Here is a 14,666-nt window from a genome sequence, read left to right on the forward strand (position 1 = left end):
TGATTTTCCCTTTATTAAGTGGAAACTTTACTAAAATTGCCGTATCTGTCCCTCTCTACATAACATGAATCAAGACAGGGTCTGTTCAGACCCAGCTCCCCACGCTGCGGCACTCCCTCTGCCTGCTGCTGGCAGAGGAAACAGCACAAACAGGCTTGTCTCTGACCTGTCTCAGTTAAACAATGTCTTAGACATTCCCTCAAACACTCATTCTAAAAAGCCACAGCCAGCCAAAACATTTTTTTTTCCTGGTCAGGACCAGGTACCTCATGACATCCCTGAGTCTGGCTTGCAGATACGAGACAGAGATGGCCAAGGGAGCTGGAGTACTCCATTCCCAGAAAGGTGCTGACTGGCCAGCCCCCACCATCCTTGGTGCTCCCATATGCTTTGTTTGAAGCTCCTTCCAAAGCAAATCTGTCAGGAGGGGATGGACCAGGAAGGAAACTGCTCATAGGACCTTAACAGGGTCAGGAACCCGCCAGAAACCAGCTTTATAGTGAGAAAGATGCACAAAACCAGAGTCAAAACAACTAAATTGAAGCCATGAAGGATGAACTGTTTCTTCTCCCTATTCTTAATCAAATAAGACAAATTTATTTGAACTGAGCAACTAGAACAAACTAGATCACACCCTGTACAGCTCTGCCTTGGGGCAGCTGATGGCACCAAATGGGTGCCCTGGCTGCTAGGAGAGGCCAGGATAAACTATCCTAAAAGACTTGTCTCCAACTTCTGCACATCTAAACACACACCCTTTCGCCCATGGAAGGCAAGGTGCTTAGATTACTGGGTGAGCCACAAGAAGCTGAGTGATTCCTTGCTTCAAGGATGCTTAAAAAAAAAATGCACCCTAAAAGGCCTGGAGGAGAGCAGCTCCTTAGAGAGATGCCTGCTTTCAACCCCAGATTCTTTGCTTAACAAATCAGCACAGTTCATGGTTCTCAAAACTGATAAAGATCTAAATGTCTCTTCAATCCAGTTAGAGCAATCCCAAAAACGCTGGAGAATCCCTGCAGGCACTGACACTGAACAAACCAGAGCTCATATTTTATAATAGTTTTAAAAGTATTAGGATTTTAATAGTAGCTAGAAGATGAGCCAACCACCTTCCATCCTAAGCTTTGTTCTTCAAGATCCGCTCTCTCTAAAGCCTGTATTCTGCTTTAAATGGGGTGGGGACTCTTCCTTCTGTCCCAAACTAGCCCATGTGCAGTTGGAGAGAAGATCAGTAGCATCCTCCTTGTTTTTCAGCTCATAGGTACAGAATTAGGGTCAGGCCTGTAACAGTGATGTGATCAGAAAGGCAAGGTTCAGTGGCACTGCTGCAGAGAGCAGCATTTTGTCACCTCCCCCAGCTTCCACTCTGGAGACCCTGAGCTGACAGCTCCTATCACAGCCTGAGGGATAAGAGGAAGCGAAGGCTTCGACTGTCTGGGCCCAGCAGAACAGAACAGGCTGCTCCTCCAGCTCCCTTGCCAGAAGCTTGGTAGTTCTGCTGACCCTGCTCAGCTCAAAGAAAGGCTGAGCCACTGCAGGGGATCAAACCCAGGAACAACTGCTAGGAAAATGCAGGCCCAGAGAGGTAGAGCAGCATGGAGGTCACAGCTCAGTGCCACTGCTCCAGGGAAAGACAGAACACTTCTGAGAACAACAGAGAGATCATGAGGTAAAGCACTCCGTAAGCCCAGAGCTCAGCAGCAGCAAAGCTGACCTGCAAAAACCCAACCCTGCCTAGGACAGATCCTGCTCCAGCACAGAACATCTCCTTCCTGGTCAACCAGAAATGCTCAACATGTTGAAGGCCAAGATTCTGGGCAGGCAGCTCCTCAGGGCCTGCAGCTCTGGATCAGAAGGCACAGCAGTGGCTTTCGCTCTGTTCAGCCTCTGCCAGGTAGGCACAGGCTCTGCATGTGGAAACAGAAGCCTCTTGCAGAAATATCTCTGGGGGAAGCAGGTGACCTTGTCTCCAGCACATTGCTCACTTCCAGATCTCTGGATGGCAATGAACCACCTTGTTCTGCAGGACTGAAAAGCTGGACATCTGCCCCTTCACTACAGGGCCTGAATATGAAAAAGGTCATACCCACTCACTGCAAACACGGACCACCTCCATTTCTCACTGCTACAGGCAGGGCTGGTCCCTACAGAGGGAATGAGAGACCACAGGGAGCATCCACCAGGCTGCTCTGCTCTATCCTACAGCACAGGTTGTTTAGAGTCACGGAGAAGGGAGCTCATCATTAGGAAGTTTAAGGAACAAGTCCTGAACCTCCTCTCTAGTTCACCTGATTCTCAGCTTCTTCCAAAGAAGAGGTCACTTGCTAGGAAAGGCAAAACAAGGAACTGGGCTTAAAACAAAACGCTTGAAAATAAAAGGATATTAAAGAAAACAAAAGCCATAATCAATACAGAAAACAGCATCTGATCAGACGCTAACAATGTCAGCCTCTCGCAGGCTACAGCAGAATCCCTCTGCGATGGAACAAACATTGCAACTGCCAGACTAGGAAAGTCTCTCCCAACTGGTGCAGCAAATCAGGCCAAATAAATCCCTCTGCTCCTGGCGCAGCTTGCAGTCTTAGGAGGGGACCGTCGCTACGGAGGCTGGTCTGGAGCCTTGGTATCTTCACGCAGGCGAGTACCATACATAGTGTTGCACACGTTCAGGGAGATGCTGAGCCAGGCTCTGTCCTCGGCAGTCGCTTGACACCCAACAGCACCACAACACTTCCACGCTCCTGGACAAAATGTGTACCCCAGCCTTGTTTTAAGAATTGCTTTCCCGCTTAATGAACTGTATTCCACCCAGTAAAGGCAGAGATCCTACAGCACATGGCTTTCTCTCAGTGTAGGACATAGCCCAGGACTGGTAGCATCAGCTTTCACGGCCCAATACACACCCAGCCAGGACTCAGTTCACTCTTGGATGCCCCAGGGAAAATCAGAGGCTGCACATGGTGCGAAGGGGAAGGCAAGGGCCTTGCTGCTTGCTGGCAGGGGGAAGGTAAGCTCCCTCTTACCTGGACCTGCTATTCATTGCTATTCATTCCAAATGAATCATCTCTTTTTTTTTTCCCTTAAATTATGAACAATATGGAGAAATTGAAAGCAACCATATTTGGTCCAACTCCTTCCCTCCCAGCCCCTGGGCTGATGCACTGTGGGGCTTGCTCTCACAATCGGCAGAGGCAGAAGAGGGTAGGAATGAAGACACCAAAGGCCACCAATATAGGAAACATGAGGCTGCTGTTGTCCGAGGCATAGGGGTTTGGTGTGCGTGGGCCTGACTGAACCCGGTTCTTATTTGCCTGTTTTTTGACACTGGAGCCATCATCATAGTCATCTTCATCATCATCTTCCTCTTTTTTCTCCAGACCTGGGTGTGGCTGCAGCTTTGGAACATCTGTTGAACAAGACAAAAGGTTGCAAGCAGGCAGGATGTAAACTGGGAGTTCACTCAAGACACTTCCTTCCCCTCTCCCCAGTCCAACATGAACATTGGCAAGAGGGCACCTGAGACCCCATTAATGGAAACCACAACCAGAACACCCCAGAAGAGAGGAATATCTTCTTCCACAGAGGATCACACCACTAATTCTTTTCTTTGCAAGATAAGAGCATCCAAGGATCCAGTCTGCAGAATAACTTCATCCTTCCACGTCATCAATGTGTCACAGGGACAAGTTAGTGCACAAAAGCACACTTAGAGCACACATTCAGATACTGCAGCTGCTCAGTAAGACCTAGTCAAGAACAAGCACCTGCTGCCTTGCAGGACCAGCAGATACAGGTGCAAATAGGAATGGGAACAACCCTTTCCATAAACAGTCCTACTCCACATCACTGCACCCCTCAAAGCTAGAGCTGTGAGAGCAGCATGGCCAAGCCTCACTAAATCCCGCCTTCTGAGCCTTGGGCCTGAGCTGCAGGTGCCACCTGACCACAAGATTCTTACCAAATCTTCAGCAGCACCTGACCATCCCATAGTAAAGCAAATTGATGTTTTGGTCAGAGAGGGATCCTAAACCTTCCTAGTTCAGGAGCTAGAGGGGCTCCAATTCCAGCTCACTTATGAAGAGGATGATAAAAGAACAAGGACCTTTCCAGCACTCCCTGGAGCTATCCAGCCAAACTGGTATCTGGGAAAAAAATACTGCCTTGTTCTAAAGCTGAAAAAGCAAAACAAAGCTCCAGGTGAGAAATACTTAAGCACTAGCTAAAATAACCATAAATTATTTGTCTGCAGGGTTGCTGCTGCCATCCAAGGCCAGAGGGTATTTATCTGTAGCTATAAGCTGAGACTGACCAGACATGTTCCCTTCTCCTTTACCCCGTATACAGGAAATTCCAAAACAAATTGGTTTTTCTCACTCCAAAATGACACAAGCTTTGTGACTTAGAAGAGAATGAGGACAGAACACACCTACTTCACTCTGCAACTGCACTCTGTGGGAACTTAGTGAAAGAGAAACAATTTTGGCAGATGTGGGTCAGCAAAAGCTATGATCTCATAGTCTGAGAAGCAACAGGCTGCTCTCCAAGGGGGAAGAGCCTTCTGGCTTAGAAACTGTGCTTACCTTCCACTGTTCCTTGCAGGATGTAGAGGGCACAGATTTTCGGATTGTCATAGTAGCCCTAGAAAAAGCAAAAGCAGCAGTCAGTGCTGCAGCTCTGAGATAAGGAATGGTCCCCCCACCTACCAATGCCTCTCCCCCTCCAGCACACAGCAGCACCACATGACTGGATAAGAACGGCAAAGGGAAGATCAAGGCTCTGCCCTGAAAAGCTTATTACCTTTACAAACTCAATGTGGAGCTTTCCTGTGAATGTTGAAACCTCCCCCTGGACACTCAGTTTTCCCTTTTTGATACTCATGGGAATGATCTCATCGTGAGCTGTGCTGTGTCCAACTCTGTCAAAAATGTCCAAGTCTTTCACCACCACGTGGCCATTCAAGCGAACATCAAATACCTTCAGGGTGGAAGAAATGACAGAGAGTCAGAGCAGATTCAGGCACGTGACAGTTGAAATGGGAACAGAACAGGAAAGGTCTCTGCTTTTTATGCACCCAGGATCAGAAAGCATTGTAACATGTCTTGGCCCACTCCTTTGGGAAGGATTCAAAGCCCAAAAGCAGCCAGATAAAGACACTAAAGCATTATTAATGCTTTCAAATACTCTGAAATCTGCCTTCTCCTTTTAAAACAACCCCTAAATAAGCATTTCAGACCTGAGGACAGCACAGTTTTATTCTGGTTTATTCATGCTTCTCTTTCACAACTCTTCTCCTGTCTGAAGATCTGCTCTTACCACTCTGGGGTGGCTGTGACACACCACACCCTAGGGAATGAAGCCATTTCTAACTAACAGTCTGCAGCAGAAGAGAGAAGAGGAAACAAGCTGGTGAAGAACACAGGGTTTGAAGGAGGTAAAATGTTTAACTGCTAACCACATCTGTGAATTCAGAGTGAAAGTCCTCCTCAGGGCTGTAATGACTCAAACTACAGGCAGCACCTGGGGAATCCCAGCAGAACCACATGAAGGAAGAGGAACCAAAGATGCCTCAGCCCTTCAGTTTAATCTGAGGCTGCTTTTTGCATCTGTTCTGTAAGCTAGAACCACCAGTTCTGCTCCCTGAAATACTTCTCTGGCAGGAAAGCAGCACACTGCTTAAGGAGATCAGCCCAAAAGAAACCGATAGAATCAGAAGAAAGCCAGACTAAAACACAAACCACTCCTACCCCAATTTATCACAGGGCTTTGAGTTCTGCTTGCTTCTGTTTCCACTTCTGTACATGAGGGATTTCAAAACTGGACAAGGATTATTCTTCTCTAAAAAGCAATAAGCAGATGAATTTAACTCTGCTTTCAGGATCAGACTGAACCAGTAGCAAGCCTTATTACATTTGTAAAAATTGTTTTGAGTAGGGTATTTAACCCAGACCACCTCCCTGCTTCAATTTATTCAATACTTCCTCCAGCATAACTCTGCTGTCTAGTCAGAATCAAGTGTTCAAGAAAAAGAACTTGTTGTAAAACTCTACTGCTAGTTATGTTTAGTTACACGTGTTTGTTTGAATGCTTTGAAGTTAAGTTTTCCAGTCCAACTGTATAGCTAGAATGCAGAAGAGAGTTCTAAAGGTTCAGAGGCTGGGAGAGGTTGGGACCTAAGTTAACTTACTCCTTCCTCCAGCATGCAAAGCAGCAGAGGTAACCTGAGCACACACAGTCTTAGCCAGGAACTTGCATCAGAGACACACAAGGAGCTATTGCTTACCTTCTGTTGAGACTGTGCAAAATAGACCTCTGCAAACTTCAACACCAGCACATAGTCACCCTCCTCTTTGATGGGAACTTCATAGCCAAAGGTTTCCTCATTGTAACGCTCTGTCTGGTACAGAATCTGGTCTTCCGCATTGGACCGCAGGATTGGCAGTTTCATACCATAGTCAGAAGCTGGGTTTTGAGCACAAAAGAGTGAGAGGAAGGGTTACATTCTGAGGAAGAAACACTTTATATATTCTTGAAGCGCTTAACTCCATAAGTGGCATTAGCACTTACAACCCATCAGACCCGTCTCCCCTGCTTGCTCTGACCAGGTGGCAGCACTACCAGAGCAGAAGCACAAGAAGCCAAAGTCCCAAAATCCAAGAAATGTAGGAAAACAGGTCTGGAGACACGCTGCAGTCTATGACACAGTAAGTTCACTCTCACCATTTCAGAAAGAAAAGCCTGTTTCAAAAACATATCACAAAGCCAAAGGACTTGGCCATTGGCTCTTGCTTTAAAGAGTGAAAATACCTAGAATATTTTTACAAAAATATTTTCAAATTTCAGACTCCAAGTACAAAACTAAAACAGCTAGCATAGGACTAACTCGATTCATTGACATAACATATTTGAAGTTAGCAATTGATAGCACTGGGCTTTAGTGACTCTTCCCCCTCAGCAAAGAACCTAGGGAATGGCAGGAGGGTGAAAAGCATTAGGCATCTTACAAAGCCCTTTCTTCACACCACAGCCCCACAATACCTGTCAGCATGAAGATGGGATAAAGGAAGAAAAAAGATACACAAGTGTTTCAAGAGCACCAGCAGATCCATCAGCTGATGTTCTCAGAGCCACCCAGCTGAAATGGGTGCTGTCTGCAGGTATGCAAAGAATCCCTGAGAAGTGCCCCACCATGCCCAAAAAGGACATCTGACAAAATCAGAGAAATCACAAAATTTGCCTCTTTTCAGTGTTTCACCACCTCTACAGCAGCCCCCAAAAACTTTAACCCCACTTGGTATGCTACTGTATCAGGGTTCCTGTATAAATGCAAACTGATGCAATGCCTCCAGGGCTGCACATCAAACAATTCCCCAGAGAAGCACGGGCAGGAGGGAGGACTGTGGACACCATCCATCCACTGGCACGGCACTTCAGGCAGAAGTTGATCCAGACGAAGTTCTCTGCTGACCTCTCCCACCCCCATTTCCATGGGAACAGACACTGCACTGGCCAAGACAAAACAAGAACTACTAACCCAGTGCACATTGCCAAAGACAGAGCCAATGCAAACGAGAGGAAATTAATGCCAGTTCTTAGTCTCCTATTTCACAAAGAGCTGCCCAGGCAATCTTCCACTTCTCTTTACCACTCAAATTTGGGCATAAAGACTAAGGACTCTAACCACCAGAAATACAGAGGGTGAAAAGTTTAACCTCTCCACCCACACAGATATTTCTGGCCAGCTACAGATTACGGTGATAGCAAACCAAGGACTCTACAGAAGGCAGCTCCTATTAAAGCAAAGCCTGCACAGAAAGTCCTTTAATAGCCAAGAAGGTAACTGGAGAGGAAGACCTGTCACCTGCATGTCAGAGCTCTGTTGACAGAACTGTGGAAGCTAGATGGATTTTACAGCATGCTGGGTGCTCACTGGGAGCAAGCAGTACACACCAAGCTGTAACTCAACTATGTTTGGCACCTGCCTATTCTGTAATTGCCATCAGCACAGTCAGTCCTTTAGGGCACAGCGGCTGAATTGAGGCTTGGAAAAAAAAAAAAGTTTTAAATTGCCCAGAGGCAGTACAGCTGAGAATTACTATCCCTAGGTCATTTCCTCCCAGTAAGCCATATATTTCTGCTATAGCCCTTACATGTCTATCAACACAGAGAGGAGCCCAGAGTAAATGAACAATGGTGCAATAAAAAGCCATTGAGGGAAAGGCAGCTGAGAGCTCAAAGGGGTAAAGTCTCCACTGTGCCTGGCACCACTGGCTGATGCAGGATTACTGTAACAGCCTATTGCTCAAAGGAAACACCACGGACTTTCCACAAAGGAGGTGCATGTCACAATGTGCTTGAAAAAGGCCCTTTTTTCTCTTCAACTCAGAAATAAATAATTCAAGTCCATAACGACGTTCAAGTCACACATGTGAGAGGTCTATGAAGGGAAGCTGACCTACAGTGGTCAGGCACCCTGTGCAACTGAAGCAGCAGCTCCCATGGGTGTGAAAAACTGTATTATAATTTAAATGTGACCTCCACTGTATCCAATGTGCCCAAAAGGCTCTCCATTTGGGATGGCACTCATGCAGGACAAGCAATAACAGTTCCAGCTGTATAGCACGGAAAATCCTCACCATCCTACATGGAAACAGCAAAAGTTAGACTCAAAAATCAACAGAGAGCTCATCTCCACATTCCACCACTCACCTGAAACTGACAGTAGAGCAGCTCAGCACAGCTAGCTTTTCAATATATTAGTGAATCCACTAAGTTTTGGTACACCAATTATCAGAAACATGCACAATTCAAACTGTGTGGTCTTGGGGGAAGTAGGAAAAGGCACTCCAAGTGCAATTACTTCTCCATCCTGTCATAAATAGTAGGCTGAAGATTTTACTGACTTGGTAGTTAGAGCAGCCGATGAGTTCCCATCTGCCCCTACTTCTGCTCATGTCCCTGCCCTTGAACACCCAGCCACAGACTGGGGCATGGAACAGACCAGCCGGCTGTAACTTCCCCCTGCCGGGCCCAGCACCAGGGCTCCAGCGAGCCCGATGCTCTTCGCTGTCGGGTCCAGAATGCTGCAAGCATCAGCTCACATCTTGCGCGACCCAGATCCGGCTGCAGAGGGCTGGAAAAGCTTGTTCCCAGTGCACCGAGCGCGCTGCGCACTGGGCTGTGAACCGGCGGATCCTGCTGTGGAACACGGGCTCTTCAGTGGAAAACGGGAGAGAAAGTGAGACCGGCGGGCACACGCGGCAGGGCTGGCAGCTTGTCCGCTCCCGCCGCTTGTCCAGCCGAAATCCCACTCCAGCCCTCGCGGAGCCACTTATCCTCCGGCATTACACAACCCCGCAGGCCGAGGGCAGGAACACCATCCCGCAGGGCTCATCCTGCCGCCTCTGGGGCCCCGGGCCCGCACCGCCACGGGGACGGGGGATGCAGCCCCAGCTGGGCCCGGCGGGAGAACAAGGGTGGCCGTGGTCCCGCTGGTGACAAGTGCCGGCGCTGCCTCCGGGCCACGACCGTCCCCGGGCGGCCGGGGGAAAGGAGCCCCCGCCGTCCTGCAGGGACACCCACGGAGCCGCCGCGGCTGCAGCGGGCAGGACGGAGCCGGGGGCGCGCGGGTCCCGGACCCCGCCAGCACAGCGGGACCTCGCAGCGCCGGCGGAGCCGAGCCGAGCGCGACCCCGCGGGCTGTCCCGCCGAAATGCCCCGGCCGCGGCGTATCCCCCGCCCTCACCTCGGCCCACGCGGCCCTCGAGCGGGTCCTTGCGGAAGTGGATGCCGTTCACGTCCACATGGGCATCGCCGCCCGCGTTGACGGCCCAGACGACGCTGTCGGCGATGCCGCCCGCCGCGCCCCGCAGCAGCAGCGGCAGCAGCAGCACGGGCGGCAGCAGCGGCGCCCTGCGCGTACCAGCGCCCACCATGTCGCGCTCCCGGCGCCGCGCCCGCCCCTTCCTGCCGCCGACAGGGGGCGGCTTACCCCGCTGCCGGGGCGGGACGAGCACCGGCCAATCCGCGCGCCGAAACGAGAATATTAATTACCTTCCCGCCTGCCATTAGACGGCCCCGAGGCTGTATTTGAATATTCATAAGGCGGCGGCCCAATGAGCGGTGGCGATGGGCGGGTTGGGCTCAGCGGCGCGGGGACAGCGGCGGGAGTGGCGCGGGGAGCCGGGTCCCTGCGGGCCGGGGCGCCAGGGCCGGTACCGCCCGTGCAGGGAGCGGAGCGGAGCGGGTGTGCAACCGGCTCCCCTGGGAAGGCGCGGCGGAGACGGACGAGGCTCCCCAGCGCCGTGTCCGCAGCGGGGACAGCCCGGCGAGCTGGCCTGAGCGCCGGCGGCTGGTGGGCAAAGCCCGCCCCTCCGCGCCGCCAATCGCGGTGCTCCAGCGCGGCGGAACGCGGAGCACGGTGGGGCGGCGGCGGGAAGCGCAGACGGAAGGTTGCCGCGGCAACGGGCGGCGCTGCGGCAGCGCGGACCGGAGCGGACCCGCTGTGCTCGGGGAAGGGGCTGGAAGCGGACCTGGGACAGCGAGAGCTCCACCGCCGTCGGGGGCGGCTCCTTGCCACGTCCCGGTAGCTCCGTGCCCGTTGTGCTCTGAACAGCAGCTACCAAGCCCGGCTCGCTGCCTGGCAGAACACGCTGGTTCTCCTGTTCGCCCCCGCCATGGAGTAAGGAAATAGGCAGTTGCCTGCCCAGTAAGGAGCGATGCAGCCGGTGGTGTGCAAGCATCTTGCACCACAAGCGAAGCAAAGCCTCCAGTGAAGGGGAAGGCAGGGAGGTGACCGTGACACTGCCAGCGGGCTGATCCCTGGCTTGGACTTTATAAGAGAATGTAAAATCCTGGGTTTGTTTTCTGGAGGACCTTGGCAAGGTCTTTGGTGGCTGGAGTGAGATATCCCAGGGAGAGGTCGAATGAAACTCACTCCCTACACAAAGGGGTAACAAATAACTTAATGTTTGCCCTTCTGTCTGATCATGGTGTTCCTTGGGGCATCAGATACTGGCCTATGCTCCTGGCACCGGCTGCATTAGCAGTGGCTTCTCCTAAGTGCCAGTGATATTTTATTAATTCAAGTCTTTTGCAAAGCATTTGCTTCTATAAATAAAAATTGGTGCTGCAGACTGAGAATTAAATGCATTTGTTGCTTTTGTAATGTACCTGTGGGCCTCTTAACCAGACACTATCTTGGAGAAGTGAACTGTTTGGCAGAATGCGTAACCACCCACCCCCCCTGCTCCCCAGTCTGTTCTGCCCAGGTTGGAGTGGATCCCAAACCATGTTGCTGCTGCTGTGACATCAGTTCTTGGGCTCATGATATAACTGGGCCAGGACAGACATGGCACTGCTGCACTCCCACACCAGCACTGCTGCAAGGAATGGGTTCCTAAAACTACAGGGTGCCTTAGGAAAGCACATCCAGATTAGTAGTATGAAATGTGTACACTTACCACCTCTCCAGATTCAGCCACCTCATGCTGATTCCTGGCAAATCATCTCAGCGTTACAGTCCCCAGCCCTGGCAGCATCTGATCAAATCCAGGCTAATCTCCTGTATCCCTGCTGTGTTTGTGACCTGTTGGGTGTCCCCCAAGTCCTGCTACCAAAGGAGTGCAAGCAGCCATGTCCAGGACAATGCTGTCCACTTGGTGAGGCTGAGGAAGGCCTCATTAGAGCTCATTTGTGCTGATTACAAATGAGCCTCCCTAATCCTACACTTTCAACTGTGATGTGTGGGTCAGGAACACAACTTTGAAGCACTTAAACACTTTAAGTGTTACCAGGTGTTCCCAGGGTGAACATTTTCTAAAAACTAGCTTGGATGATCATTTCCCAAGAATCAGTAGTGCATCACAAAGCACGAGGGATCAGCAGTGAGGAGGGACAGTGTCTGTGCGCATCTGGGGCAAGAGGAGCCCCTCGTCCTGGCTCACAGGGCTCACAGCTCCTGGCAGAGGATGGCAGACACTGTTTGGCCTGTGTCTGTGGTGTCCTACACTGCTGTCCCAAATCAATTCTTGCTGTCACACCAGCAGCTTGATGCCAGTTTGTGCCCCAGATGTCAAAGGCTCCATCCTATTACTAATCCACTGAGCCATCAGTCAGTCCCTTGATGCAGGCTGGATTTACACCAGTAACCTACAAGTGAAAGTCTCAGGGTCATTTTCTCAATCCCTTGATCTCTCCCTGTCCCCTGACAGCTGTGCCAAAATGACTGTCTTGAATCAGTCCTGCCTGGTCTCCCTGGCACCCCGATTGTTCATGAGCAATGAGGGGCACATGTTTAGAGTATTAGCCATTTACTGCTGGAAAATGGGATCAGGATTTGGGATGTCCAAAAACAGCAGCAAAAATATGTGGGTTAGAAGCAGGCCTCATGGCTAATGAGGTATCTAAGAAATAAGTGTGAGCCAGCCCCACTGCCCCATAGCCTTCCCAACTGGCACAGGGCTACAAGGCTCAGGTGCCCACAAGGGACCAGCTGTGCCCTGCCATGCAGAGCTCCTTGGAAGCAGCTCCCTGGTACAAAATTGGAGATAAGAGCAAAAGGATTATCTCTGGAATTAGATTATTTAGATTGGATCTTTAATCTCTGCCTCTGTCTACACAAGGAAATAGTAAAAGTCCCTAGGATTATTTGGGGTTTGTTGTGAAAGTAAAATTAGGCTAGCAGCAGGAACTCAAGAGCTTCTGATGGAAAAAAAAAATGAAGGCTTTTGAGCCCTGCCCTGTCTGACCTGTTCACTGTATCATGGTGAGACCTGGCAGAACAGAGCTACAGATGATTTGGCAGACTCAGCTTTCCTCAGAAGTAGCTGTGGTTCCAGGACTGCCTCTGCAATTACACAAAGGTGTCCTGCAGCCAGCCTTTGCCTAGTACTCTTGGGATGACAGGCACAGCTCTGCCACACCACAAACACAGGGACCTGCTTAAGCGAAAGTGGCCGTAGTTTGCAGGGAAGATGCCCAGCCACCGTGATGCTGCACTGTGGATCAGTGCAGCCTCCAGACATGTTAAATAAACACTGTCCTGCCATCCGATGCTGCGGGCAAAAGATGTGACTGCTCAGGGCAGGGTCTGGAAGGAGCAGGCAGAAGCAGCCACCACACTTGTGGCCTCTGACTATCCACTGGGCTCTTGCAGCTGGCTGTGGCACAAGGCATGCACCCCGAGCCATCCCCAGCGCCCACAGGCAGGCACAGCAGTCTGCAGCACACAGGCAGCAGCACAGCTGTCTGTCCTGCTCCACATGCACAAGCAGCTCCTTCCTCAACAGGCTCCCCTGCAAGTGCAGCACAGTTGTGTACTAGCACTCCCTTTGGCAGACGTAAGCCTGTACACGGCTCCCCCTCCCCATTATCACCCTAAACACATTTGTAACATACCAGGACTCCGGACTCTGTTCAATGTATCACCCTCATCTCCAAAATCACCCTCAACAATACAGCTACTGAGCCAGTAGAAATCTGTAAATATCCATTTTCCAGTTTCTTGGCTCACACCCACATTTCTAAGATGGGACCAGCTCCATAGATAACACACACAGTGGGTATACACCCATTTGCATACAAAGTCTTCTATTGCTTCACTCCCAGGTACCTATCTGCACTCCTTGCTTTTATGTGCACACACACAAACCCTTCCTAGTGCACACACCTGTGCAAACACAAGTAAACACGCACACAAAGACAAGTATAAGGAGAAACATAATTTTTCTGTCACTGGAGCATCAGCCATCACTACAGCTGGTTGGCACAGCAACAGGAAAGCAAAAGAGAAAATATTCCTTTGGGACATGGATTTGTGGACCCCAAAAATCTGATAGAGGACCTTGGAAGTGAAAGATTCGGAGGAAGCAGGAAGATGTTGGTCCTTGACCTCCCAGTTTGAGTAAGGAGGCAACCAAGAGGAAAACAGTTCCCAGTCACACCAAGAAACACACAGTGATGATAGTGCCCTTTGAAGCCAAACAGAAATTAATCCTGGCAATTTGTGACTGAGCCTTTGTATAGAGGAAGGAAACAACTGTAGGTCTGGTAGAGTAGGGGAAGGGAGAGGTAGGTTGGGAGCATCCTGGGGAAAGGAGGGTAAGATCTGATGTGCCTGGAAGCACCTGGTAGGGCCTGGAGGCTACTGTCTTCACTATTGCAGACATGTGCAGCATTTCTGAGTGTGAAGAGGTTGGAGAGCTGGGCACTGCTACACAAAGAGGCTCTCAGCCAATCCCCAGCACCAGTGGAGTTACATCTCAGTTCTCACAGCATGGCCCCACCATACATGTGCTCACAGTTGTGTCTAGAATGAGCTGAAAAGGGTGAGGTGGGCTACTGCTGCCTATCCCCTTCCCACCCAGCTCCCCTCTGGGCCCTTTCTCCCATTGCTCCTTCCCACGATACTGCAGGGGCTCTCACCTGTGTCCATGCCAGTGGAGGAGATGCAGAGATGGGGACCCTTCGCATTCCCTCACTGTGAGGTACCTCCAGGCCCTTTGGGGACAGCGAGAAGGAGGGCAGAGTCCTGACACAGACTTAGTGGCCAGCACTGACTCCCCAAGGACTTGCCTCTGGATCCTGGTGCAGACACTGGGGTGTGCATCTGCCCGAGCCCTCTCCCCCAGGCCGGTCACAACCTCTCACAGGGACATCCAGGCTCCACA

At 50.7% G+C, this 14,666-nt stretch overlaps 1 protein-coding gene across 1 annotated transcript; it reads right to left on the reverse strand.

Moving 5' to 3' along the window:
• Positions 1-3,082: 3,082 nt before the first annotated feature.
• Positions 3,083-9,955, reverse strand: MLEC (malectin; the record flags this gene model as incomplete). Its single annotated transcript, NM_001245360.1, is given in 5 exon segments — positions 3,083-3,406; positions 4,581-4,638; positions 4,798-4,974; positions 6,281-6,459; positions 9,743-9,955. Coding segments are annotated over 5 exon segments (834 nt in total). The 5' UTR covers positions 9,933-9,955.
• Positions 9,956-14,666: the final 4,711 nt, after the last annotated feature.

This window comes from Taeniopygia guttata, chromosome 15 (assembly GCF_048771995.1).
Source record: "Taeniopygia guttata chromosome 15, bTaeGut7.mat, whole genome shotgun sequence".
Taxonomy (NCBI): domain Eukaryota; kingdom Metazoa; phylum Chordata; class Aves; order Passeriformes; family Estrildidae; genus Taeniopygia; species Taeniopygia guttata.